At 47.0% G+C, this 24,693-nt stretch overlaps 1 protein-coding gene across 1 annotated transcript in view; it reads right to left on the reverse strand.

Moving 5' to 3' along the window:
* The window catches only part of CLIC6 (chloride intracellular channel 6), a 45,299-nt gene extending 21,090 nt beyond the window's left edge, over positions 1–24,209 (reverse strand). Inside the window, exon 1 of the mRNA XM_072740752.1 lies at positions 23,005–24,209. Within this exon, the coding sequence (XP_072596853.1) occupies positions 23,005–23,982 (978 nt within the window). The 5' untranslated portion in view covers positions 23,983–24,209. The remainder of the gene's footprint in view (positions 1–23,004) is intronic.
* Between the last annotated feature and the right edge of the window lie 484 nt (positions 24,210–24,693).

Raw genomic sequence — 24,693 nt, forward strand, 5'->3', positions numbered from 1 at the left:
CTTTCCCGCGTCCTTTTTCTCTCTAAAGTAATGTTCCTCTCCTTTGTGCTCTGGAGTTAGCTATGGTCGTGCCATAGCTTGCATCTCCCAAAGTTTGATCCCTCCACCGCTCCTGAACATATCCATTTTACTGGTGAAATAACTGGCTGCTTTGTTTTCAAAGCACTAGACACTTTTCACTGTCTAACAAATGCCAGTCAAGCCAGTTATTTTCAAATGCTTCTCTCTCTCTGGCCACCTGCTGTGTCCTTAATTATCCCATGTCACCTCCTACCATACCCTTTGCCCACCTTCCTCCAGTCTAACTCCTGCCTCCAGACTGCTAAGTAAGTGCTCCCACTCTAGATCCCTTTCTGTGACTGTCCGCTGGGCATTTCTTTGGCCCTTTGCTGAATTCTGCTCACAATACCCGGCTCTGCCTGACTTAGCACCAAATTGTTTACTAATTGTTTCCTGTTGGTTGCATTCCTTCAGGGCGGACCAGGTCAGCCTTGTGAGCAGAACAGGTGGTTGACGGCTCCCTTGCAGCGTCTGTAACACGTTCATTTCCTGCCTACTCCCCTGACAGCGGCCACAGCACAGAGCCAGGCCTGCGGTAGTCACCTTACAAAAACTCCTATGATGCAGCAAATAAATGGTCGCTGTCCTGCAAAGTTCTAGCAAATTCCTCACCACCTACAGTTCCTTTAAAGACAGAGAAACCACACCTTCTCTCTGAGGAGAACATCCACCATCAGCCTCATCTGTCCTCAAGCATCTCCCCAGTCTGCCTGTCATGAGGCTCCTGTCCCCACCCACCCAAAATAACATTCTCTGGGTTACACACTCATCCTGATTTGCCTACGACTGTCCTGATTTTAAAACTGTAACTTCTGCATCCCCCTCCCCCAGGCCCTAGACAAAGTGGAACAGCTGGTCACCACACTGTCTGCCCAGATGAGAGTCTTATTTTTTTTAGGGGAGGAAAAACATTATAAATGTCCTCCTAGATTACCCAGAAGCAGGACTTTGCTCCTCCCTAACCAGAACATCAGGCTAGATTAATGTAATCAACTGATCAGATTAGGTAGCTGATACCTTGTATGCTTAGAACAATCAGCTCCCTCAGAGAGTGAACAGATAAACAGGGGGTGAGGTCTGCAGGGGTCCGGGAAGGAGGTGGGAACTAGCCTGGGAAATTCCCCAAGTTATGCAGAGCCAGCTAATAAAGAATAGCCTTTCCCCTCCCAGCTGTTGGGCTGCCTTTGGGACAGAGAAGAGAAGCAATTAAATATCAGTGGTGGGGTTGGGGTGGCACACCTCCCCCAGAACTGCCCACCTCTGGGCGCGATGGACATCCTAGACCGAAGGGCACCACAGAAATGGACCAGACACCAAGATCTCCTCGTTTGTAAATCCTTGCATCGCTCCCAGAAAAGGCCACAATTTCTGATCCTCCCTATTACCGTTGGGATTAAAAGGAACAGCAAGAACCTCTGTCCCAGTCAAATAGGAAAACCTTCCCAGTATCCCCTAAGTCAGAAGCAGGAGGGGAGCAAGTCTGGCACACCTGAGTGTCTGCCTCATGGGAATTTTGAGTTGCTAGGTCAGCAGTGATTAGAAAGTGTTACCTTAGAATTTCTCTCCTGCCTGTTGATCTAAAAAGAAGACACATAATTAGATGCATCATCTCAAAATAATTCACCTGAGTCCTTAAGAAGTCACAGATCCCAGTTCTTTTTTTTTAATTTTGTTTAAGATTTATTTATTTATTTATGATAGAGAGAGAGAGAGAGGCAGAGACACAGGAGGAGGGAGAAGCAGGCTCCATGCCGGGAGCCTGATGTGGGACTCGATCCCGGGACTCCAGGATCGTGCTCTGGGCCAAAGGCAGGCGCTAAACCGCTGAGCCACCCAGGGATCCCCAGATCCCAGTTCTTTTACAAGTATCATTGCAAACAGAATGGCTGTGTTGTGAAACAGTGATGATGAGGGTAACTATGAAGCAGCATTAACACTCACTGTTCTAAACACTTCACTTATATTAACTCAATCCTGATGGCAACCCTATTAGGTATTTTTTCTTATGATTTTATTTATTCATTCATGAGAGACAGAGAGAGAGAGAGGCAGAGACACAGGCAGAGGGAGAAGCAGACCCCATGCAGGGAGCCCGGTGTGGGACTCTATCCCCGGGATCCCAGGATCACTCCCTGGGCCAAAGGCAGGCGTTGAACCGCTGAGCCACCCAGGGATCCCCAGTTTTAAGTACTATTACTATCTCCATTTGCAGGTGAGAAAACTAAGACATGCAGAAAGGTAGGCTGACTTGCCCAAGGTCACACAGCAGGAGTTGGCCAGAGTCCATCCTCTTCACCCCACTCTGGACACTGACCTATGTTTCAATGGAAGTCCAGCAAGGTCCTCCCTCAAAGTAAAGGTCTGCCTGTTGGCTTTACCCCATCTCTTTTCAGTAAAGATTGGAGGTGGCTTGCAGAATCCATAGTAGTAAGGAAATGCATATTAGAAGCAGGTACAAAGGACAAACAGTGGTTGGCACAGAAACTGGAGCTGAGTTAAGGCTATCAAAAATACATGCCCCATGTGCTGAGGCAGGGATGGGGGCAGTGGGGAGAAGACAGGGATGCCCACACATCCCAGTACTCAGAAACTGAATATGATACCTCACGTGGCAAAAAGAGCTCTGCAAGTGTGATCAAGGCTGTGGGTTCGAGATGGGCACGCTATCCTGGATTGCCAGGTGGGCCCACTCTGATCACATGGGCCCTTGTAAGATGCGGGTTGTGACTGGTCAGCAAAGATTTAACTAGGGAACAGTGGTCAGAGAGATGAGCGTTGCTGGCTTTGAAGATGGATGAAAGGGGTCATGAGCCAAGGAGGCAGGTGGTCTCCAGCAGCTGGGAAAGGCAAAGATATGGATTCTCCCCATAGTCTCCCAAAAGAGACAGAGGTCTGCTAGCGCCTTGGTTTGGGCCCAGTGAGACTCAGGCCAAGCTTCTGACCAATAGAACTATAAGATAATAAATTTAAGTTGTTTTAAACTACTAAGTTTGGGGTAATTGTTTACAACACCAATGGGATGAATACAGCTAATGGTTCCCTATGAGAATGCCGAGCCTTTTCTCAAGAGAGCTGAGTGGATCAACCACTAAACGTAGAGGGACAAACCCTCACACAAGCGGCACTTGGCCTATTCCTAGAAACTTCCTGCATAGAGACACTCCTCTCATTTGCCAGAGATTTGCTTGATGGCCACAGACACCAAGGAGGATGAGTAAGGCTACCATCTGAAGAAAGCCCATGTTGAACCCACTAACAGCCAAACCAAGACCACAATTCTTCTACATGGACTTGTGAGACAGCGATGCTTTGACCCGAATGGTGGGGAGTCTTGCTTAGTCCTCCATGTCACCTTTGGGGTCGCAGCCTGTGACGGACAAGCCCCAAATGTAGCTTTCTACTGGGACTCACCTGGCTGTATTTTTTTCCCAATTTTATTTTATTTTATTTATCAGCTCTCTTGAGAAAAGGTTCGGCATTCTCATAGGGAACCATTAGCTGTATTCATACCATTGGTGTTGTAAACAATTACCCCAAACTTAGTAGTTTAAAACAACTTAAATTTATTATCTTATAGTTCTATTGGTCAAATTGGTAAGATCCAATTTGAGGATTCATCCGGCCAAAAGTCTAACTGGTCACAGCCACAGATCATCACGTCTAGAGGATGACGGATCCACCCAGGACATTTTGCCCCTGAGAATCTTGGCTCCTTACTCTAGTTTTTAGAACCTTTTCAAAAGGCCAAGTTGTGGCATCAAGGTGTGAACAACGTCAGGAGGCTGATGGCGCCCCCTAGTGGTCATGAGATGCACATTCAGACTTCCCACCTTCACTCCTACCCCATCCATCCAAATAGGTTCTGGTGGAAATTGTCTCAAGTTCTTTTTTAGCCTCTGTAGGGAGCTTTCCCCTTCCGACTTGCTAGATAAGAGACTCCGAGATTTCTTGCTACCTGAATTTTCAGTTTTAAAACCAGTAAAGTCCTAGGTAAACTACAGTTCACTGGTCTCCTTACCCCTGAGCTCCCTCTTAGGCCCCAAGACGGCATTATCTTTCTGTCCTAGGCACTGAATAACCAACCAGGTCCCAAACACAATTGGGATCTGAACAGTATGGCTTTAAAAAGGCATCTTGATTTGAGATCAGCAGCTGAACTGTGCATACTTTGCTCATGTTAAGAAAATAGCAGCTTATGATTCGTCAATTATTATCAATTCTCACTGAAGAGCAACAGAAAGAGGAGGGAAGAGGCACAGTGGGTGAGAGAAGAGGGTCAACCCATTTGCTGGGCAGAACAGAACATGAAAAAAAAAATTCTAATGACCTCTACAAGTGTCCTGATTCAGCTTTCTTAATTTGCTCTTTAGCAAAAATCGTTAGAAACCTGTAGCTTCCTGAAAAACAAGAAAGGTATTTGCTTTCTCTTGATTTTTCTTTGTAATGTGTATAAGTTTTAAGGAAGCCAAAGGCCTAGAACTATCTATTTACAAAGAAGAAAGCCTAGTGCCTCAAAGACACTCAGGTTGGGGGATCCCTGGGTGGCTCAGTGGTTTAGTGCCTGTCTTTGGCCCAGGGTGTGATCCTGGAGACTTGCTGGAGACCCGGAATTGAGTCCCACATCGGGCTCCCTGCATAGAGCCTGCTTCTCCCTCTGCCTGAGTCTCTGCCTCTCTCTGTGTCTCTCGTGAATAAATAAATAAAATCTTAAAAAAAAAAAAAAAGATACTCAGGTTGGTTTCAATGACCAACATGAAAGTTCTATTGATGGGCACAGGGAAGAGGATTTGGGAATTCTATAGTATTTTTCGTTCAGACGGACCTAGCTTATTAATCAGAAATAGCTTAAGGGTTACTGAGGGAATTCTTGAAAGACAGACTTTAGGGTGAATGTGGACTTTAGTATGCTTTCTAATATTTAAAAAGATGGCAGAAATCAGAAACTTTGTGGTTACCCTTTCAGGTGAAAGGCAAAGATCACCTGGGCAGTATAATTTGTGAGATCTAGAAGAGTCCACCTGGCGAAAGATGCCCACACCAGCCTTCCCCAAAAGCCTACATCTCAGAGAATCATCTAGAAAAAAACAAAACAAAACATCATCTGTTAAGATTAAGTGGTAGTGGTTACTCTTCTCTTTCCAGGGAGGACACCAGCCAGGGCAACCGCCAACCCTCCCACAAATTGACACTGTCCATATCCTCGTACACATGAAAATGTCCCCTTTCTACACCTTCCTACAGGTGTTCGCTCAAGTGGCAAAACCAGATCAACGCTCTTGTCTTATTAAATGTCATTTTGCAAACTGATGCTTGACAGATCTCCTTCCAAAGGGTTCGAGCACTTTTTGAGAAGCCATAGCTCCGGAGAATATTCACAATTTCTAATTAAATCATTTGGTGTACTATCCTGGACTATCACTCAGCCATAAAAGAATGAGATCTTGCCATTCGCCACAACGTGGATGGGTCTAGAGGGTATGACGCTAAGGGAAAAAAGACAGAGAAAGACAAATACCACATGATTTCGCTTATGGGTGGAATCTAAAAAACAAAACAAATGAACAAACAAGCATACAAAACCAAACTTTGAAACACAGAGAAGTAGTGGGCGAAGGGGATTAAGAGATACAAACTTCCTGTAATAAAAATAAATAAGTCACAGGGATGAAAAGGACAGCGGAGGGAATATAGCCAATAATATTGTAATAAGGTATGGGGACAGATGGTGACTACTCTGAGCCTGGCGAGCATTGCATAATGCACAGACTTGTCGAATCACTCCGTTGTGCACCTGAAACTAATATAACATTGGATGTCAACTATATTTCAATAATTTTTAAAAGACATCTGGTATACTAAAAAACAGCAGCGGAGGGTACTAAGCAGGACAAATAGAACAGAGCCATTTCTAGGCATTAGGTAATCAGTTTCTCCTGCAGTTGTCCTGCCTAATGGAATAATGGATTATCCCCGAATGGCTTTTGCACTTCAACAAGAATAGCAAACAAATGAACAGCTCCCGGCACAAAGCGCAACTTCTTTATAAAGGCGAGAGGTGATTGCAGTGCACACTATGAGACCCCAGGCCAGATCAGTGGTATAATGGGATGGTATTTTTTTATTTAAATGCAAATGTAGTCAACTTTGTCCTGTATCCTGGTTAATAAGAAACCTGAGCTAATTTTCCCTGACTCGCCCTGTTTTCCCACTGAGGTCTGAAGGTGAGCCTGAGTTACTAAAGAGAGGTCTCAGGCTCCCACAAGCTTCAAAAACCAGCCTATCATTTGGCACTGGTGAGAGGAGACAGAAAAATCAACCAGGAGGACACAAAAATCCTATCAGGTATACCTTAGGAAGGCTTGGCTTTCTGCTTCAAATACAAGAAAATCAGAGTCAGAATTTAACCAAAAAAAAAAAAAAAAAATGCTACCGGAACTATGCGTGGGAAGGTTAACTACTCCAACTGTAACAATTAGATTTTTATTTTGCATGTCCTTGCAGTCTCTGATGAGTTCCATACAAGTTCAGGGGCTCCTAGGTCGTGGATAATAAATGTGCTGAACTTTGAAGTTCTTTGTCAGTGAGCAGACACGCAGGGCCGACCTGCAGATGTTCACAATTTAATCTGGGAGATTTGGGGGCTTCAGACATTACAGAATTATCTGGAAGCTTTCCTGTCCGCACTGCTCCATCGCTACTCCCGAGGACTATATTCCATGCCCTGGCCTGACCCACACAACAGGGAAGGCTGGTGGCCTAAGGCCAAGGGGATCAGCTGCTCTCCAGACAAGGAGAGACACCAAATGGGCTGGCCAAGGCTAAGACTAACACCCTGGCTTTATTATAAGGAAGTCTTTTCTGTGCCACATGCTTTTTTTGGCAAATATTGTAACTCCCTCCCAACCCTTACCCCTGGGAAAAGAGAAGGAGGGGCCTATACTATTTCAGGATTCCCTAACCCTGACCTTTTAGCTCAAAAAAGACAGTGAGCCAGAGATCAGTTCCACATAGTTGTCCACAAACCAGTCAAGGCACAAACCATTCCAAGGCTCCTGTTTTTAAAAGGGGCAGTTATGGTAAGCGGCCAGGAAACCGATGTCCCTAATTTGTTGCAAATCATACTGTGGCCGCAGAAATCCAACATCGAGGTGATGAGTCACTTCATCTGCCCCCTGGAGACAGCCATGCCGACGCAGGAGGAAAGGCTGGGGTTTTCTAAAGATGTTCCCTTACTGTCCTAAGTCCAATCGAGGCAAGTCCAGTTCCTTAAGAATTGCTCTGTCTCAGTTTTAGGTTGAGGGGCACAGTAAGGCTTGGGAACTGGAGTTCAGAAAGGAGGCAACAAAATGCTACTTTTTGCATAGAACTTGAAAATATTTCACACTAAGGTGCCTGTAGGTAAGTAACCCCACAGGAAAAGCCAAGTGCTCTCCATTTCAGGAAGAACACGGAATGTGAGGATAATCTGGCTGTGATTTGGGGGATGCCACTGATCACTGGAGGTCAATCCTGGGCACCTGAATATCCAGGCATGTTCCTCCCTCACCCACCATAAGCTTGAGCAGGATCAGAGAAGCCCCTCGCCCAATTCCAATACCCAGGTCTGCCCTTTGGGAGCATATAAGGGTCCAGATGCCTCTGTTGGAACCCCAGACAAGCTCCTGTGATCAATTTACAGGAAATAGAATCTGGAGAGAAGGGACAGTCTTCTGTAGGAAGAAGGAAGCAGAAACCTGTCTTACCCCATGACTGCACAGCCAGAATCAGGATGGTTGGCCAAAGGAGTATGGGCATCTGTTGGAAGGATTGAGGGAAAGCAAGGAGCATCATTTTATGCTGCATCGAAAGAGAATCAACATTCAAAAAGCACCAGGGAAATGTCACAGCCAACAAATGGGACCATCTGAAAGCTTTTGCCAAACCCAGGGAAGTGAACTCAAAAGAAAAACCTCCAGTCGCCACAACCCCCAGAGAAGGCCATGGACTGTCACATAGAGCCACAGCCATGGACACATTCATAACCCATCTATGCTGAAGGGGTTAGTGCCCCTGGAGTGGTGCCAAGCAACTTGGAAGGACACCAACATCAATCTCCCCAAATGGTTTTCAGAAAAAGGAAGAACTTCAAACCCCTTAATGCGCCAAAAGCTTGAAAGAGTACCTTCCATTGACGAAAATGAACCAGAAAGGAGAATTGGCAGAAAGGGATCATAAAAAATAATACTCAGAGTGGATAGCACAATGCACAGCATGTGCTTTGAAACATAAAGACCTTGGAAGCGCTCTCTGGCTCTATTTTGCACCCACCTCCCAATCCCCAAAGGAAAATCTTCAGCGAAATCCCTGATGACACCAATTAACTTGGCCTTCTCTGAGGAGAGGCTGCCTTCTTTGCAACACACCCATGTTGGGTTGTGTGTTAACTGACTTCTTCCCAAGAGTGAGTCTGACCTCCATCCCTAGAGGGATGGGAAACCATAGTGGAAGGGGAGAATCCAGAAATGAAGACCCTTCCCTGGGCTCTCCTCTCTCCCACGTGGAAGAAACAAGGAGGACAGAGGGATGTAGAGATGGGCATGCAGGCAAATTGTCCCTCAGACAAGGAGAAACAACAAAATGAGCCATTTGCTCTCCCTTTGAACCACCATGGAGCTGTCCCACCCCACCCACCCATACCCGGCACTGAAGACAATTTTATAAAAGTGCCCCAAGTTATCAGAAAGAAAGGTCCTATGGGAATAAAAGCCAATGCCCTATTTCAGGCCCCTGGGTGGACTCTCACTTGAGGCTGAAATAAAGGCATCTACACAGATACAAACAGAGGAGCATTCGGGGAATTAAAAATGGGGCAGGATTTGCCGGGTCTTAGATATGGGACCTGAAGTGGGTTCATGCCTCAGCGTGTCCAGCTCACCCTTGAGCACCATCTAACCCAGCCCTGCTCTGGTTCCCTGGACTCCATTTCCATCCCAGTCCACACTAACTAACTGCTGAGACCCCCGGGGTATAGCGATCCTTCAACTAATGCCCAGAGAAGAAGGAGCTTTGAGGGGATTGGCATCCCACTGACTAATCTGGGAGTCTGTTCAATAAAGGAAAGATCCCCTCGACAAATAAGGCACAAAAGTAAAAAATGGCACAAAAAACTGGGTGCCCTCAACTGGAAAACACAAGACCCCATTCCACAAGGTAAAGTTGTAGGGGAAAAACAGAGGAAGATTTTCCTTTAAGGAATTTGGGATGCTTAATGTTTGCTGAGCCAGTGAATGAACACAGGAGTGGATCCACAGGTCAGTGATCCCCAAAACACACTGGTGGTTAGCCGCCCACCACAGCGTGCACAGAAGCATTCAGTGTTCTTGACTTGTCAACACATCCTCAAGGTTTAGGAGACAGTGACAATAGGGTGGAAAGAGAGCCCCAACCCAGGGCAGGGTCAGCTTCTAGAGTTGTGCTTGCTTGTTTGACTACTCCCGAGTCAAGTTTTGGATACCCACTGTGTAGGCTGGGAGGAGGCAAGATGGTGGAAGAGTGGGGTCCTCGTTTCATCTGGTCCCCCAAATTTAGCTAGATAACTTTCAAACCATCCTGAACACCTATGAATTCAACCTGAGATGGATACTCACTGTGTGGAGAACATTCCAGAACACTACTCGTAATGGATGATGGTGTTGGAGAAACACAGAGAAACAAACCATGGTGGTTTGCGAGATCCTAAGAAATATATTTTTGAGGATTATTCTGAGTAATTTTAGGGGATTTTTAACTCTTTCCATCGTTATTCAGATGCTATTGGTGCAAGCAGCCAGGGTTTCATAACCCTCTACAAACACTGCCCAGCTCATCAACCCGATTCATCGGAACAAGGTAGGCCACAGGCCTGTAGTTCTGAAAATCTGGACTACACGTTAAAAAAAAATATATATTACTGAAAAACGACTCACTGATACCTTTTAGGGGGAAGGACATTCTTAATAAGGAAACTTCATTCCTGGGGAAGATGACGTGAGTTGAATTGATCTATTGACTGGTTGTTCCCACAGACACAATGATACCACAGATTATTTACTTTGCCAGAAACTAATGGAACGACTTTTATGGAAATGCCCAATCAACCACAAAATTGGGGAAGGAGTAGCCTATGAAAAATAAACTGTTCTAAAAGATATATAAACCCCTTCAGCGGGCGGCAGGGACAACAGGAGGGAAAAATCAATAGAAATGTGGCAGACAGAGCGCCAGTCCCTAATGCCCAATTTCCCAATTTCTGTAAGGGGCAAGGAAGGCAGGAAAGCGGCTTTGCTTGGGGGAGATTCCAACGCTGCAGCCATCAGAACCTGACACCCCAGCTCCAGTGCTGGAATTCCTGGTTTCCAGCCTCCCTAAGCTGGAGGGAAGCCAATCGTGGGCATGTCAGTCACAAGACAAGCCATTTACTGAGGTGCGATGATTTTTTTGTGTGCAGGCACCGTCTGTGCAAGCTTCTCTCGGCTCAGCATCACCATCTCGCATCTTCCTGTGGGAAGCACAATCCTCGCTGGTCCTCCCCCGACCTCTTGGTGCAGGATGGGGACATGCAGGGGGGCCTGGGGTGAGCAGGTCACCTGCGGTTGGGAGGGATGAGGGCCCACCGGGGAGCTGAGCAGAGAGCCCGACCCTGGCCTGCTGGACTCCTGTTAGCACCTCCGATTAGAGAGCCAAGGTGACTGCCAAGGTCAACAGAAAGGGCTGCATCGGCAGCTTGCAAGCAACCGGCCAATGATTCCAATGATAACAGCTGTACCACTGCCATGACCTGTGTAGCACCGACCCTCTGCAGGCTTCTGGTCTTTAACTCTTCCCAAGGCTGAGGGAAGGCTCACGGGACAGGCCACCACCCCTCCCGCCCATTGTCCTGTCTCTTGCCTTCCCTCTCCTGCCATCTAGTGGAGCAGCAAGGTGGCCGGTGATGCCAGCGTCCACGCACCCTGGGGCAGCAGTAGGGCTCCTTGCAGAATGGGGGTCAGAGGGGTAGAGCCCCTCTTTGACCACACTTCCAGGGAATGAAGGGAACGGCCCCTCCTTTTCAGATCTTTGTTGGTACGGTTTATGGTTACACTAGCATATCCTGCAACACAAACACGACACGTCCCACTCCTTGTAAAGCCTATAAAGGAAAAAGGTACCGTAAGTGCAGCAAGGCCGATTCTAGAAAAGAAAAATTGAGTGTTTTTTTTTTTTTCTTAAATAAATACCAGCCTGCACTATCGATAACGCTTTCAAGATTGGCTTTTTGCACATCCAGCTCAGGCTGTCTGTCCCCAGCAGCGTGGAGAGATAGGCCTCCTGTCTGCACTTTATTAATATATTATGTTTATTAAGTCCCTCGTTCCAGGCCTCTTTTGAAACGTGCCCCTCCCTCTGCCATAACCCGAGAACGTAAGAACTTAGTTCATCATTCTACCGAGATCCTAAGAAGTATATTTGAGATCTTCAAAGTCTGAAACATAGATCTGAACCTTTCCAGAAGCCTGTCAATCCTAAATACGTTGCCAAGCATGTAGAGTATTTACTCTTCTCCACCATCATACCAATCAATGTATTATTAGATGGATTAGGTGGTTGACCACCCCCGACCCACATGGCTTAATCGCTGAATCGAACTGCCCTTAGCTTTAAATTCTGGCCAAAGGCTTAGTCGTGGGAGTATTCATTGTCACAGTGGGTGGAATCCAGTCATAAGAAGTACACAGGCGAACGAAATGGAACTTACTATTTATCCTCATATACGAAGTGTGCTTTAAAAACTCCAGGACTATTTTTAATCCTTTTTTAATAATATGGCCTGATACCAACTGAAGCTTTTACACAGACATGAAAAGCTTATTTCCTTGTAAAATTCTCACAAGGAATTATTACAACAAAGGAACATCTTGTTCTGGAAAGCCTGCTTAAGAATGCAGCCTGTTTTTATATATCCTGGTGGTTTGCGTTCTTGAATGGCTGAGGATATTCCAGTCCCTATAGTGACCGCAGAGGGAAAAAAACTGCACGCAGCAAACGGAAGAACCGGCCACACGGAGCCTTCCTTTTGTCTGCACTGCCCACTCCTGGACTTGCCTTAAATTCCTCTGTACCTCCCACCGTGACCTGCTCAGATTTCACCAGCTTAGAAGAGACATAAGCCATACGTCCCGGAAGTACCCAGATGTAGCAGGGAGGGCTGCTTTTTTTATGCCTCATCATCAGTCAGGAATCAGGACCAGGCCTTGGACTAGGTGATCCTTCTGTCCCATGTGGCAATGACAAAGGTCGTTCAGTGCTGTTCAGCTGGCGGGTGGGCCCATCTGAGGGAGTCCAAGACAGCTTCACACACTTGTTGAGGGTCTTGACAGCATGGCTGGAAGGCTGCGCTCAGCTGGGATTGTCAGATGGAGCACCCAGAGGTGGCCTGTCCAGCTGGTGGCCTCAAGCAGGTCAGTGAACAGCGCAGAGGTTGCACAGCCCTTTAGAGTGAAAACCACACAGCATCACTCCCCCCATATTCTACTGGTGACCAGGCAGTCACGAGGGTCCGGCCAGATTCAGAGAGAAGAGAGAGAATCAGCCTCCATTTCCCAATGGGAAGAGGATCAAAGAAGTTGCAGCCACCTTTACCCCAGCCACCTTTACCCACCACGCGGTGATGTGATTTCAGGGTGTGCAGAAATGCTCAAATCTCAAATCTCAAATTTATAGATCTCAAATCTCAAATTTCTAGACCTAGTTCTTTACCAACTTGAACTGGTTTAAGAAAATTTTAGCAGTGCCTAAAAGCAGTGGAGTTATATTTTTTTATACCCAGAGATGGGCAGAGCGACATCTCTGCAGCATTTACTACAGCAAACATCAATATCTGGAGAATGACAGAGCAGTCTCATTTTACTGCTGCTGTTTATGACGTTGGGTCACAATAGATTGGTTAAAGTGGCAGTTAACAACAAAAAAAAAAGTGCCCCTCATATCTGATGTGTTAATAACTCTTGAATTTTCTTAGGCACCGAATTCTCTGTAGTGTTAAGTGACACAAAGAAACCATTGAGTTGCAACCCTGAACTTCATCCCGTCTGCCCGTTTATGGGAATAGAGTCAAAGGCATCCAGCCTGGAGCTCAAACAAAGGGAACAAAGTTGGGGTAGAAATTGAGTCGGCCCAAGAGGCCCAAGATTCTTCGAACCCACTGCCTCCCCTGACACCTAAGACACCAAAAAAGTGTTAATTTCCCCCACTTAGGAAGAAAGCCCCATGTCCCTAGATCTCCAGACCAATAACACTTTGATTCTGTGTGGCCTTCAAAGCACGTGATGTCTGTGATGGGCGGAGTGTGTCAGACGTGCTTGGGGCTGCCATGCACATCAAAATCCAGGATGTACCCCCCACTCTGGGAAGAGAACAATGACCTCCAGGCCTGATTCTTCTTCCCTCCACCCACTGTGGCCAGGGGCAGGCCTGGAGCACCCAGGGGGTGCTGCTGGGGGTGCATAATTGAGGCTCTTCCTACTGGACCACAACATCCTAACCCCCAGGAAGGTTGGAAAACCACAATGATAAAGCCTTGGGCAGAATGGGTCCAGATTTTCTCCTCCCTCCGTGGCTGACCACCCCTCCTGGGGAAGAGTCCTGCTGGCCAGAAGACAGAATCACACAGCTCTGTGAAAGGGGACCCTAGTCTCTCGTGACTCCAAGGCCACTCCAGACTCCTACACTCAGAAACCAAAGGGGGCACTGGGCCGGGTCTCTACTTCATTGGCACTGTGTCCCTTCTCCTTCATAAGGATAAATGACTGCTTCATAGAGACGACAGAGAAGTGACTCTAGAGGGGGCACATGGAGTGGCCCAGATCTCAGCACGAGGCTCTCGTTGCCCATGTGTTGTAATTAGGGTAATTATATGGTATTGACATTTGCTGTAGTAAATGCTGCAGAGACGTCGCTCTGCCCATCACTGGATATAAAAGAAACAACTCCGCTGCTTTTAGGCACTGCTAAAATTGTCTTAAACCAGTTCAAGTTGGCAAAGAACTGGGTTGATAAATAAATGATTTGAGACACTCAACAAGTGTGTGAATCTGCCTTGGAACCCCTCAGATGGGCCCATCCACCAGCTGAACGCCACTGAGCGGCCCTGGTCTCTCTCCCCTGTTCTCTGTTCTCCACCTGTCTCCACGATAGAAAGAGGAAGCCAAAGACGATTTGCAACATGCTCAGAATTTTAATAGCTGTTCAGTTATTGGGCTCAGACATAAGCCAATGTCTGTGAATACGTGTGATGCGTGATGCTAACTTAGATGGAAAGAATTCATGAGATTATAAAATTTACATTCTGCAAAATACATCATTAAATCTGACCACCCCATTCTTTTTACCTGACGTAGTGGCCATGCCTTGTACGTTGCTCATTCACTTTCCCATCCATCGTGCACAGCACAACCTTCCAAAGGGAAGAGACTGCTGCAAAAGGGCAGAGCCCGGGCTGTCAGAGATCTAGGGGCCAAATCCTCCCCCCCCCCCCCCCCCCCCCCCCCCCCCCCCCCCCCCCCCCCCCCCCGCCTTTAAGGCTCATTGCGCAGCCTGCCATCCTGCTCCTCCCACCTGCTCCAGCAACCCTCCCCACCCCATGCTCCCCTTCCTCACGCTGCACTCTAGCTATTTCCCTCTGGGTCCCTCTGTAGGCAGAAAGCTCTAGAAAAGCAGGGGCTGTGTTCATCACTGTTGCTGTCGTACCTCAGCCCCAAACACAATGTCTGATACTTGGCAAAAACTCAATAGATATTTGCTTTAAATAGCCACTGTGGTCCAAAACACCATTCAGGAGTTTGGAAGACTGAAAAGTAGCTTTTACTTCTCCCCATTGCAGAAGACCCAATGTTCATGTGGCCAACCAAGCCCAGAAGGAAGGAGAAGCCCTGAATTGGGGGTAGAGTTCATGAACCTAGTAAAAATCTGGAATTAGAGAATATTTCTAATCTGATGATTTCTTACACGTATAAGATTAGACTTACCCTTGCACACTGAGTATTTCTCAACTGTTGTAAATAGAGCTGCCCGCCGAGAAGCTTCAAAAAATATCTCTCTGAATGATCTTTCATATTTGAGCATTTTAGTACCCCCGCCCCACTAATTAAACATAAGTTCTGGTAGTCAGCCACAATTCATTGGATCTCTACGAACAGAGAGAATGTCATCATTCTCCATAAATTTTGGTCAATTCTTTTGACAAATGGGGGCATAAATAGAAACATCCTGCTAAGAGACAACCTCAGAAACAATATTTTGATAGTACGGCACCACAGATGATTGCTCTTCACTATGATTTTTATTTGTGGGACTCAAATTCGTCCCAGTAGATGGCATGCCAAGATCAAAGTGATATATCTTACATATTCAGATGGAGTAGTGTGGCATGAAATGATCCTGCTATCAAGATATTTTAAATCTTGTTTTGAATAGCAATTCTTACCATGTAAGAAAGAATGCAATTCTCAAAGGGCATGTGCTTGGTAAAATGTAAGCTGCTAATTATAAAGAAAAGAAGAAAGGCAAGACTTGAAATACCTAATTCCTCAGGACTTAAGAGGTTATAGAATATAAAGTAAAACAGAGTATTTAAAGATTCTAGTAAATGAAGTTGGAGATTCTAAGAGCGCTGTCACAGCCTATGCTTTGTTTCCCCACACATCAATACCATCCAACAAGTTACTAAGACTGAAAGGATAAATTACTCCGGTACAAATAGTCAAAACAGTCCCATAAAAATATATGCAACCCACATGACAGACAATGGTCTAATTTCCTTATTATAAAAATCAGGAAGGATAAGGCCAAATGTAGATCTGAAAAATAGGCAAAGGACATAAGCAAGCTGCTTCGGCAAAAAAATATCAAGAGTTGTTAGATCAATAAAAGTATACTTAGCCTCACACACACTAAAGGAGATGTGAATTAAATGACAATGGGCATCATTTTTCACCTCTCAGATTCAAAAGTTTGATAAAAGTCTGAGTGGGGAAGGTTGGGGAAATAAACATGGAACCCATATAGTGTCAGGGAGACATTATGTGGTGGAACTTCTTTGAAGAGGAAATTTGGTGAAGATTATCAAAATTTTAAACAGACATATCCGTTCCCAAAGCAATGTCATTTCTAAGAAGTGAGCTTCCATATACGATTACACATCCATGGCGGGATAGTCACTACATCATGGTTTAACATCCAAAAGAAGAAACCACCTAAACATCCACCCATAGAAGACTGACTATAGAGTGTATCCATCACTAGAAAACTAGAAATTTTTAACAAGATAGAGCTACAGGTACCAATGGGGAATGATTTCTAATATATATTGTTAAGCAATGAAAGCAAGATATAACCCAATGTATTACCAGTGTCCTACTTTTTATGAAAAAAAAAAGTGAGTGAGGTATTTTTTTAAAAATATGTCCACAGATTTAAAAATATGTCCCTTTAAGGTAGAATTTAATTTTGATATCCTTGAGTATTGGACTTTGTGAATAAAATAAGACAGGAGTGACAGTGACTTCTGAGACTCAATCATAAAAGTCATCGTGGCTTCTTCTCTCTTGGATCACTGCTCTGGGGAAAGCCAGATGCCATGTTGTGAGGACACCAAAGCAGCCCATGGAGAGAGCCCCAAGTGGTGAGGAACTGAATGTCTTGCCAACAGACATGTGCATCAGCCATGTTGAAAGTGGATCCCCACCACCACCACTCCAACCAGTCCTTCAGATGAGACCACAGCCCTGCCAATATCTCAACCACAACCTCATGAGCCAGAACTACACAACCAAGCTGACCCAAATTCCTGACACAGAGAAACTGGGAATAATGAACGTTTGTTGTTTTAGGGTGCTAAGTTTTAGAGTAATTTATTACTCTGTTATGTGTTAGATAACTAATACAGTGAGAATATTTACATGTAACCTTGAAATATACTCAGAGTATCTCTGGAAAGATATCCAGTGGCTGTCTCCAGGAAGAAAAACTGAGAGGCAAGATCTCGAGGGTAGAAAAATACTTACTCTAAGTTGCACTGCATTGTATCTTTTTATATTTATAATCTGTTTCATTTCAATCTCACCTAAATCAAGATTAAGGACTTCACAGAAAAATTACATTTCTAACAATATGTATAAGATGTTCAGTGTCTAAAATATTTTTCACTGTGATAGACACTGCTGATTATTTATTCAGCAGTCATTCCCCTTCTTCCTTGCTGAATAAAACTCCAATTTTGTGCCAGAGGCAATGTATCTAGCCCCAGGTCAGGTACCAAAGGAAGTTTAAACTATGGGTCAGCAAACCTTTTCTTAAAGGGCCTGACAATAAATATTTTAGGCTTTGCAGTCTCCAGCTGAAATGGAATTGGATACTATCTCCCTATGGGGAGGAGAATGTGTTGCCAGAAAACATGTTGATGTCTTTAGAAGTTGAGAGAGAGACAAGTTTAGAGTCTAGAAAGCACAAGTGATTAGAAGTTGAGAGAGGGAGAAGTAGGATCCCCGCTGAGCAGGGAGCATGACACAGGGCTCAATCCCAGGACTCTGAGATCATGACCCGAGCCAAAGGCAGATACTTAATCTATTGAGCCACTTAGGTACCCCTATTTTCAAAAATCTTGAAGAATATGTACTAGGGACTATCAGAGGGTCCTTGTCTCTGCATCTCCCCAAATACAATCAAATTGATAACAACTCAGTGATCCCCACTGTATCTATAGGTCCTTCTACTATATACTCCTACAGGCTCCTACTCATCTTTGTTCCCTCCTCCCCTTCCTGCCAGCATTAACTTGGAGCCTACTATGTGCTAGACCTGTGCTAGGGTTTAGAAGGACAACAGTGAGCACACCGATGTAGTTCCTGCCACCACATGTTTTCAGTGCTCAGTCTCTCGCCTCTGTGCTAGATGGTAAACTCTGTGAGGGCAGGGACCTTGTCACTCTTGCTTGACCTTGGGTCCCCAACTCTAGCACAATGACTAACATATAGGAGGTGATAAATCCACATGTTGACTAACATATAGGAGGTGATAAATCCACATGTGCTAAGAGATTAATCTGTATCACTCTCACCCACTTGAACTTTATACATTCCTCCAAAGTCTAGGTTTTGTTTTTCTATGTATATGAAACTAAAGGGTAAATTTGCATGTTCAAAGGTGGTGTTTCTGAAGGTATCTTACAGATCTTCAGATACACAGGGAGTTAGGATATGGAATGGCCTAATGGAGAAGAGCTGACCATGAGAAACCAAGGCTATTAAGGAGACCCACTGTGAGGAGGAGGAGGAGTTCATGCTGAGGATGAAGAATGATTGCTCACTTACTTCCATGAGTCCAGAGCACATGAGGCATCAGCCCAGTGAGTGGCAGGAACTGTGGCCTATGTGCAACCAGCAAAGCAGAGCCACAAATTCCCATAGCCCTGAGGAAATTCCATCATCTTGCAGCCCTGCTGCCAAAATGTCTTCATGGAGAAGAGTGGCTCTGGCCCTTTCAGAAGAGACACTGGAGGGACAATGAGAAACAGGTCTGTGTCCAGCTGCTCACTAGCTGCTCACTAGCTGCTCACTCACCTTAGACTGAGTATGCATCCATCCGCTATTTCCCTATCATTACCAAAAAGCACTGACTCAGAGCTTACAACAAGCCCACCACTACATGAGGTGAGGAGGACATGATGTGGAGAAGTAATTAGAAGGTGGATCTCACTCAGCGCGGGGAGAGGAACCACTATCCCCAGTGTGCACGTGTGCACACACATGTGTCAGAGGTTTCCACCCCAGCTAACTCTACTAATTTCATAAATGTGTTTGCAAGCAAGCTGTATAAGACACTCAAAAAACAAATAACAAAAATGCTATTTTGGGGGGATAAAGTCAAAGAAGTACATCTGTGTTCATTTCCCTTTAGAGCACATGGTCATAGTCCACATATAGTTATGAGAATCCCACCTTCCCCTGAAGCTCCTTGGACACCAAGCCCCCACAGAATGGTCTCACTGTGCTCTCTCCTGGAGAAAGGTGCTTGGATCACTACAGCGAACTGGTCTACCAGGAGTCACTCAGCTGTGGCTCCTAGACACATACCTAACCTTCCCATCCTGCCATGGCCATGTGGTGTGGCACTGCTTGGCTGGCTTCATTCACTCATTCATATATGTATGTATGTTGGGGGACAGTTCTCAATGACAATGCCTATTCAGAGGTCATATCTTCCTTGCGTTGGACTTGTTCCATCACCAATTCCACCTGTCTAGAGACATCACCCAAATGTGATGGCAAATGCAAGTTTTTGAGCTCCACAGCAGCTGCATGTTAATGGTTAAATATATGGTGTCCAAAGTCTAGTTTAAGAAATTCATAGACTCTGGCCCAAGACTATTCATTGGTCACATTGAAGTGTTTTAAGTCTTGTGAAATTCGCCCGGAAATCCATATCTCAGATTATCCGACCCCTAGACCTTGCCTCAAAGTATACACGCTGGATTAGAAGCACCAAATCTGTAAGTAAGACTTCCCTAGTGACTAAATCCCCACAGCTGGTGAGGTCCCTACCTTATCCTTTGTTGTCAGTATTTTATTTGTCGTTTGTTATTGTTATGTTGGTATGTTATTATGTTGTTACTCTTTGTTATGAGTAAAGAAGAAAAGAATCTTTCTTACTAAATATACTGCAGGGTTACCCTATAATTTGATGACAAATAATTAATACTTCTTTGTAAAAAACAAAAGTAAGAATTAGCATGATCAGCAATTAATTTACCATACAATAATTCAGGGAAGCTTTCTCCAGCCTGTTCTATATATGTTCTCGGCTCTTTTACAAGAGTACATTCTTGCGTACTTATGGAATAAAACAAAATGGCAAATTAGTAAGATGGCAATTCCAAAGATGGAGACGATAAACCACCAGGTGGCTAAAAGTATTTGCACCTGTTACTGAGTCGTATGTCATTACTTTGCGGTATATTTGCAACCAATATATTTTTTAAAATAGGGGGAAAGTGTAAAAGTCAAAAATTGACAAATAAAATACATGCTAATTAATTACAATGGTATTTATTGGGCTGTCAGATGAAGGCAAGGGGAATGTTTGGAATGTTTACCGTACTTCCCCTTAAAGAACAAATCTGAATTCTGCACTCCAGCGATGGCACAGAAAAATTTGACATGTTTATAAAACCCAGGAGGTCAGATGTCTACTGCTACTGTACATGGATTACAGTGCAAATAAGTGGAGTCCAAAGAAGGAACTCAAGAAGGCTAAATCTGGCAAAGAAATCCTCTTTTAAACTAATTTAAGGATTTTAAATCAAGTATCACAAAACACAAAGGATATAAACATCTAAAGAATTTTTGATGGATTTCACTCTGGGGTCTTTTTTGCTTTTAAGGAGAATCATTTGTAGGATAAAAAGAAAAAGAGATGCCTTAACAATCCTACGAGACACCTCTTCAGTGACTCTCAGAATTTATATCAAGTAGTAGTTGCTTAAAAACCAATCTCCTGAAAAAAAAAAAAAAACCAATCCCCTTATTTGGAGATCTGTTTTCTTAAAGAAAAAAAAAAAAGTAGCAGGAGCAACTGATCACAAGCTGATCACGTCAGAATAAAACATTCTGGATAAGCTGTCTATGACTAGCCCCTTGCCTCTGCCTACACAAATTACTCCTGAGCAGAAGCAAAAAAAAAAAAAAAGCAAACAAAACAAAAATCCCCACACAACTTATTTTTATTTTTCACAAAATTCTTATCCCCAGAGAATGGAGATAATTAGGTATCTAGAGAGATTTTACTTTAGAAGAGGAGGGGGACAGGGATATAATGGGCAGGGGATTGTTTCTGTGCAAAATTAATGGATGCACACTGCAAGAAAGAAGCAGAGCCAGGATTTGATCCCACTGGCTCTAAAGTCCATGCTACTGATCACCAAAGTACACTATCTCTTGCAGGAAACCACCCATTCAAACCTTCATCATGCTCCAGATCTGTGCTCCACATGGAAGATAGAAGATAAAATTTATGCAGTCAAGGAAAGAGATAAAACCTACAGTGTGTGAGTGGACTTTCAACAGAGGGATATCCAACCCACACTGCGATGATGCCCGTGCTGGATCTAGACACACAGCAGATAACCAGGGAGAGGGATGAGGGGGGGAGAAACTTGATTCTGGCAGAGGGTACAACACCTGCAAAATTTCCAGGCGGGAAAGAATGTGGTTCTCTCAAGGAATGGAACCAGTTCAATATGGCTGGCATGGTGGTACCATGGGTGACAAAGTCGGGGGACACCCAGGCAATACCGAAGAGGCAGGAATGACATCAGGAGTGGCCTGTGGCCTGGCTAAGGAGTGTGGACTCATCTGAAAGCCTACAACAAATAACTGGAGAATTTTAGCTGCAGAAACAAAGTGACCAGATCTCATTTCCTAGCTCACTGGCTATCCCCAAAGGCCTAGACCTGAGAGCTCGGAGCATGGAAGACAGTCTTAGGAAGACCGTTACTGTATTTCAAAATTGTAACAAGAAACTGGAAAGATGCGCTGGAAGCAGATTGGCAATGAGATGGAGCAACGGGGAAATGTCTTAAATGAAGAGCAGATTTGAGGCACACACAGCAGCATTGTGTTCAGCTCTCCCCCTTCCCTCCCCCTTCCCCTTCCCTGCAGACTCCCAGCTCCCAGTGGCCTTCCTAGGGGCTGTGCCCTTAGGTTATATCCCAACACTTAATCTTAAAATGCTCCAGGATCTTCAAAAATGCTCAGAACAGCACCTTCCCACTAGTGAAGAAACACATGCCCTGACTTCCCCAACCCCCTTGCCACCTAGGCAATTCTTCAAATTCTGATGTTAATCACTTTGGAAACATTTCTCTTTTTGCTTATTAGAATTTGCTTACATTCCCGTCAAGGAGCTTTAGGTCCTCACTGGCTTCTATAAGCCTGAAAGTATTTTGGAAGGATTATGATTCAACATGCAATGCACATTCTTGACCTTATTATCTGCTGCTTTCCTGGTCTGGCCAAAGGTCTCCAGAAAGGGCTTTCTTTTTTTTTTTTTTTTTTTCCTTTTCTCTTTCTTTCTTTCTTTCTCTTTCTTTCTTTCTAACAAAGATCAGGACGTGTGTGAGCTACTGCCAGACCTTGCCCCATATTTCCGATGCCTTGTAGAAATGCCTATTTAAACTCAAAACTTTCTCAGTCATGTCCTATAGATTCTTTAACAAAATCATCGCTCCCTTCACATTTGAAGCAAGACTGAAATACGAAATATAAAGGCAGATGAGGTTCAAGTCACCGGCACCTTGTATTCCTCCAAAACAAATGCTAAAACGCTCAACAAACAATTTAATATTTAAATAAATCTCCACTTCCCTTCCAAATGCACCTCATGGATTCTACATACCAAAGAGGGAGATACCTTTTTTGGAACTGAAAACGTTGGCCAGCTCGGGGCCTCTGAAATTTGAGTCCTGGGGATACTTCTCACCTTACAACCTGTTAGCTTTTTTTTTTTTTTTTTTTTTTTTCCATTTCAACTATTAGAGCTTTCCTTCGGGATGAATTGCTTTGAACATCAATAGGGCTCGCTTTTTCTTTTTTCTTTTTCTTTTTTTTTTTTAATTTATTCTCCAATAATCTCCAGACTAGAAGGGCCAGTTAGGATTTTCAGAACAAAGGACAGTGGGATGCTGGGCCCGCACCCCGACTCCCCCCCCCCCCCCACTACCCCCGCCCAACCTCTTTGTTTCCAAACCCCCGCGTCTCCCCAAGCGCCCCGCAAGCTCCGGGTGACCGAGCCGGGCCGCCTCCCTCCCTCCCCCCCTCCCTCCCGCGAACAGAGCCACGACCAGCGCCCCTGGAAGCCCCGACTCAGGGGGCGCGAGGGGCCGCGGACTCCGGGTACCTTCACGAAGAGGGTGATGTCGTGCTCCTGCCGCGGGGCGCCCTCCTCCGACACCTCGCCGTCCTCCCCGCCGCCGTTCACCCGCGCCGCCTCGTCCGCGCCCTGCACGCTGCCCTCCTCCGCCAGGTGGTTGCCGAGCTCGGCCTCCGGCTCCCCCGGCTCCTCCGGCTCCTCCGGCTCCCCCGGCTCCTCCGGCTCCTCCGGCTCCCCCGGCTCCCCCGGCTCCTCCGCCTGCGCGCTGCCGTCGGGGGGCTCCTCCTCGCCCCCGCCCGGCGCCCCCGGGCCGCGCTCTCGCCTCTCCTGCTCCTCCGTCCCCTCCTGGGGTCCCCCCAGGTCCTCCACTGCTGCCGCCCTCGCGTCCCCCGCTTCCTCGGTCCCCGCTGCACCCCGAGGCTCCCCTGCAAGCCCCCCGGGCGCCCCCTCAGTGGGCTGGGGGCCGGGGTCCCCTCCGTCCCCGGGCTCCCCCTGGGGCCCGTGCGCCCCTCCCGCCTGCTCCGCGGCTGCCATGCTCGCCCCCTGCGCCCCCTGCGCCCCCGGACTGCCGCCGCCCGCTCCCTCGGGCCCCTGCTCCGCGGTCTCCTTCGCGTCGGGGGCCTCGGGCTCCTCGGGGCCCTCCCGCAGCTCCCCCGAGGCCTCGCCCTCCTCTCCCCGGGGGACCTCGGCGCACCCCGGGGCGCCCTCCTCGGCGCCCGCCTCGCCCGGTGCTGCGCCCGCGTCCCGCGCCTCGGCCCCCGGGTCACCGTGGGCGCCCGGGCCCCGCTCGCCCTTGCGCCCCGCGTCCGGACGGGCGCCTCCCGCGGGGCTCAGGGCGGCCGTGGCGGCTGCGCCCGCCCCCTCGCCCCGCGGCGCCCCCGCGGCGCCCTCGCCGGCCTCCGCCCGCCCCGCCTCCGCGCCCGCCTTCTCCGCCGTTGGCGCGGGGACCTCAGGCGGCCCCGGGGGCCCTGGGGGGGCCCCCTCCAGCTCCGCGGCCTCGGCCATGGCCGCAGCGCCCTGTCGCCCCCGGGGAGCCCTCCTCGACCCTGCGGTGGAGCAGGTGCCCCGCGGCCGCTGCGCCCTGTCCGCCCCTGGGGAGCCTCCTCGACCCTGCGGTGGAGCAGGTGCCCCGCGGCCGCTGCGCCCCCTCCTAGGGCGCTCTGCGAGGAGCCCGGACCTGCACCTGCGGGGCAGAGTGACGAGACCCCAAGACACCGCGCCCCCCTCCCGGATTTACGGTCTCTGGTGTCTCCTCCACCGCGACTTCGGCTCCCCGGTTGCACGTCTGCTTCCCACCCAGACTCTAATTCTGACCTGGGGCCCCCTGGAGGCGCGCGGGCCACGGAGGAGCCGAACCGGGCTGGGGAAGGCCTCTTAGCTCCTGCACCCTTTGAAATGCCTGGCCTGCCGTCCGGGGCTGCCCAGAAGTCAACGGTGCCAACTCCATCCCCCTGGGGCTTGGGCGGGGTTTGCACCCCATCCTCTCCCCCTGTTCGTCGGCCTGGGAGCCTGGCCAATGACAACCTTTCTCACGGCCCTTGTGGATTTCGGTGAAAAGATCCCGGTTCTACTGGCAGCTTGGGGTGTTTTCTGTAACGGCATCAAGTTCCAGAGCCATTTAAATCACCCCCCCCCAACACCCCACACTGGACACCCAAATACCTAATCTCCGCTTTCCCCCAGGGAGCCGGGCATTAAGCTTCTCAGTTGGTACCC

This window comes from Vulpes vulpes, chromosome 15, assembly GCF_048418805.1.
Source record: "Vulpes vulpes isolate BD-2025 chromosome 15, VulVul3, whole genome shotgun sequence".
NCBI lineage: Eukaryota > Metazoa > Chordata > Mammalia > Carnivora > Canidae > Vulpes > Vulpes vulpes.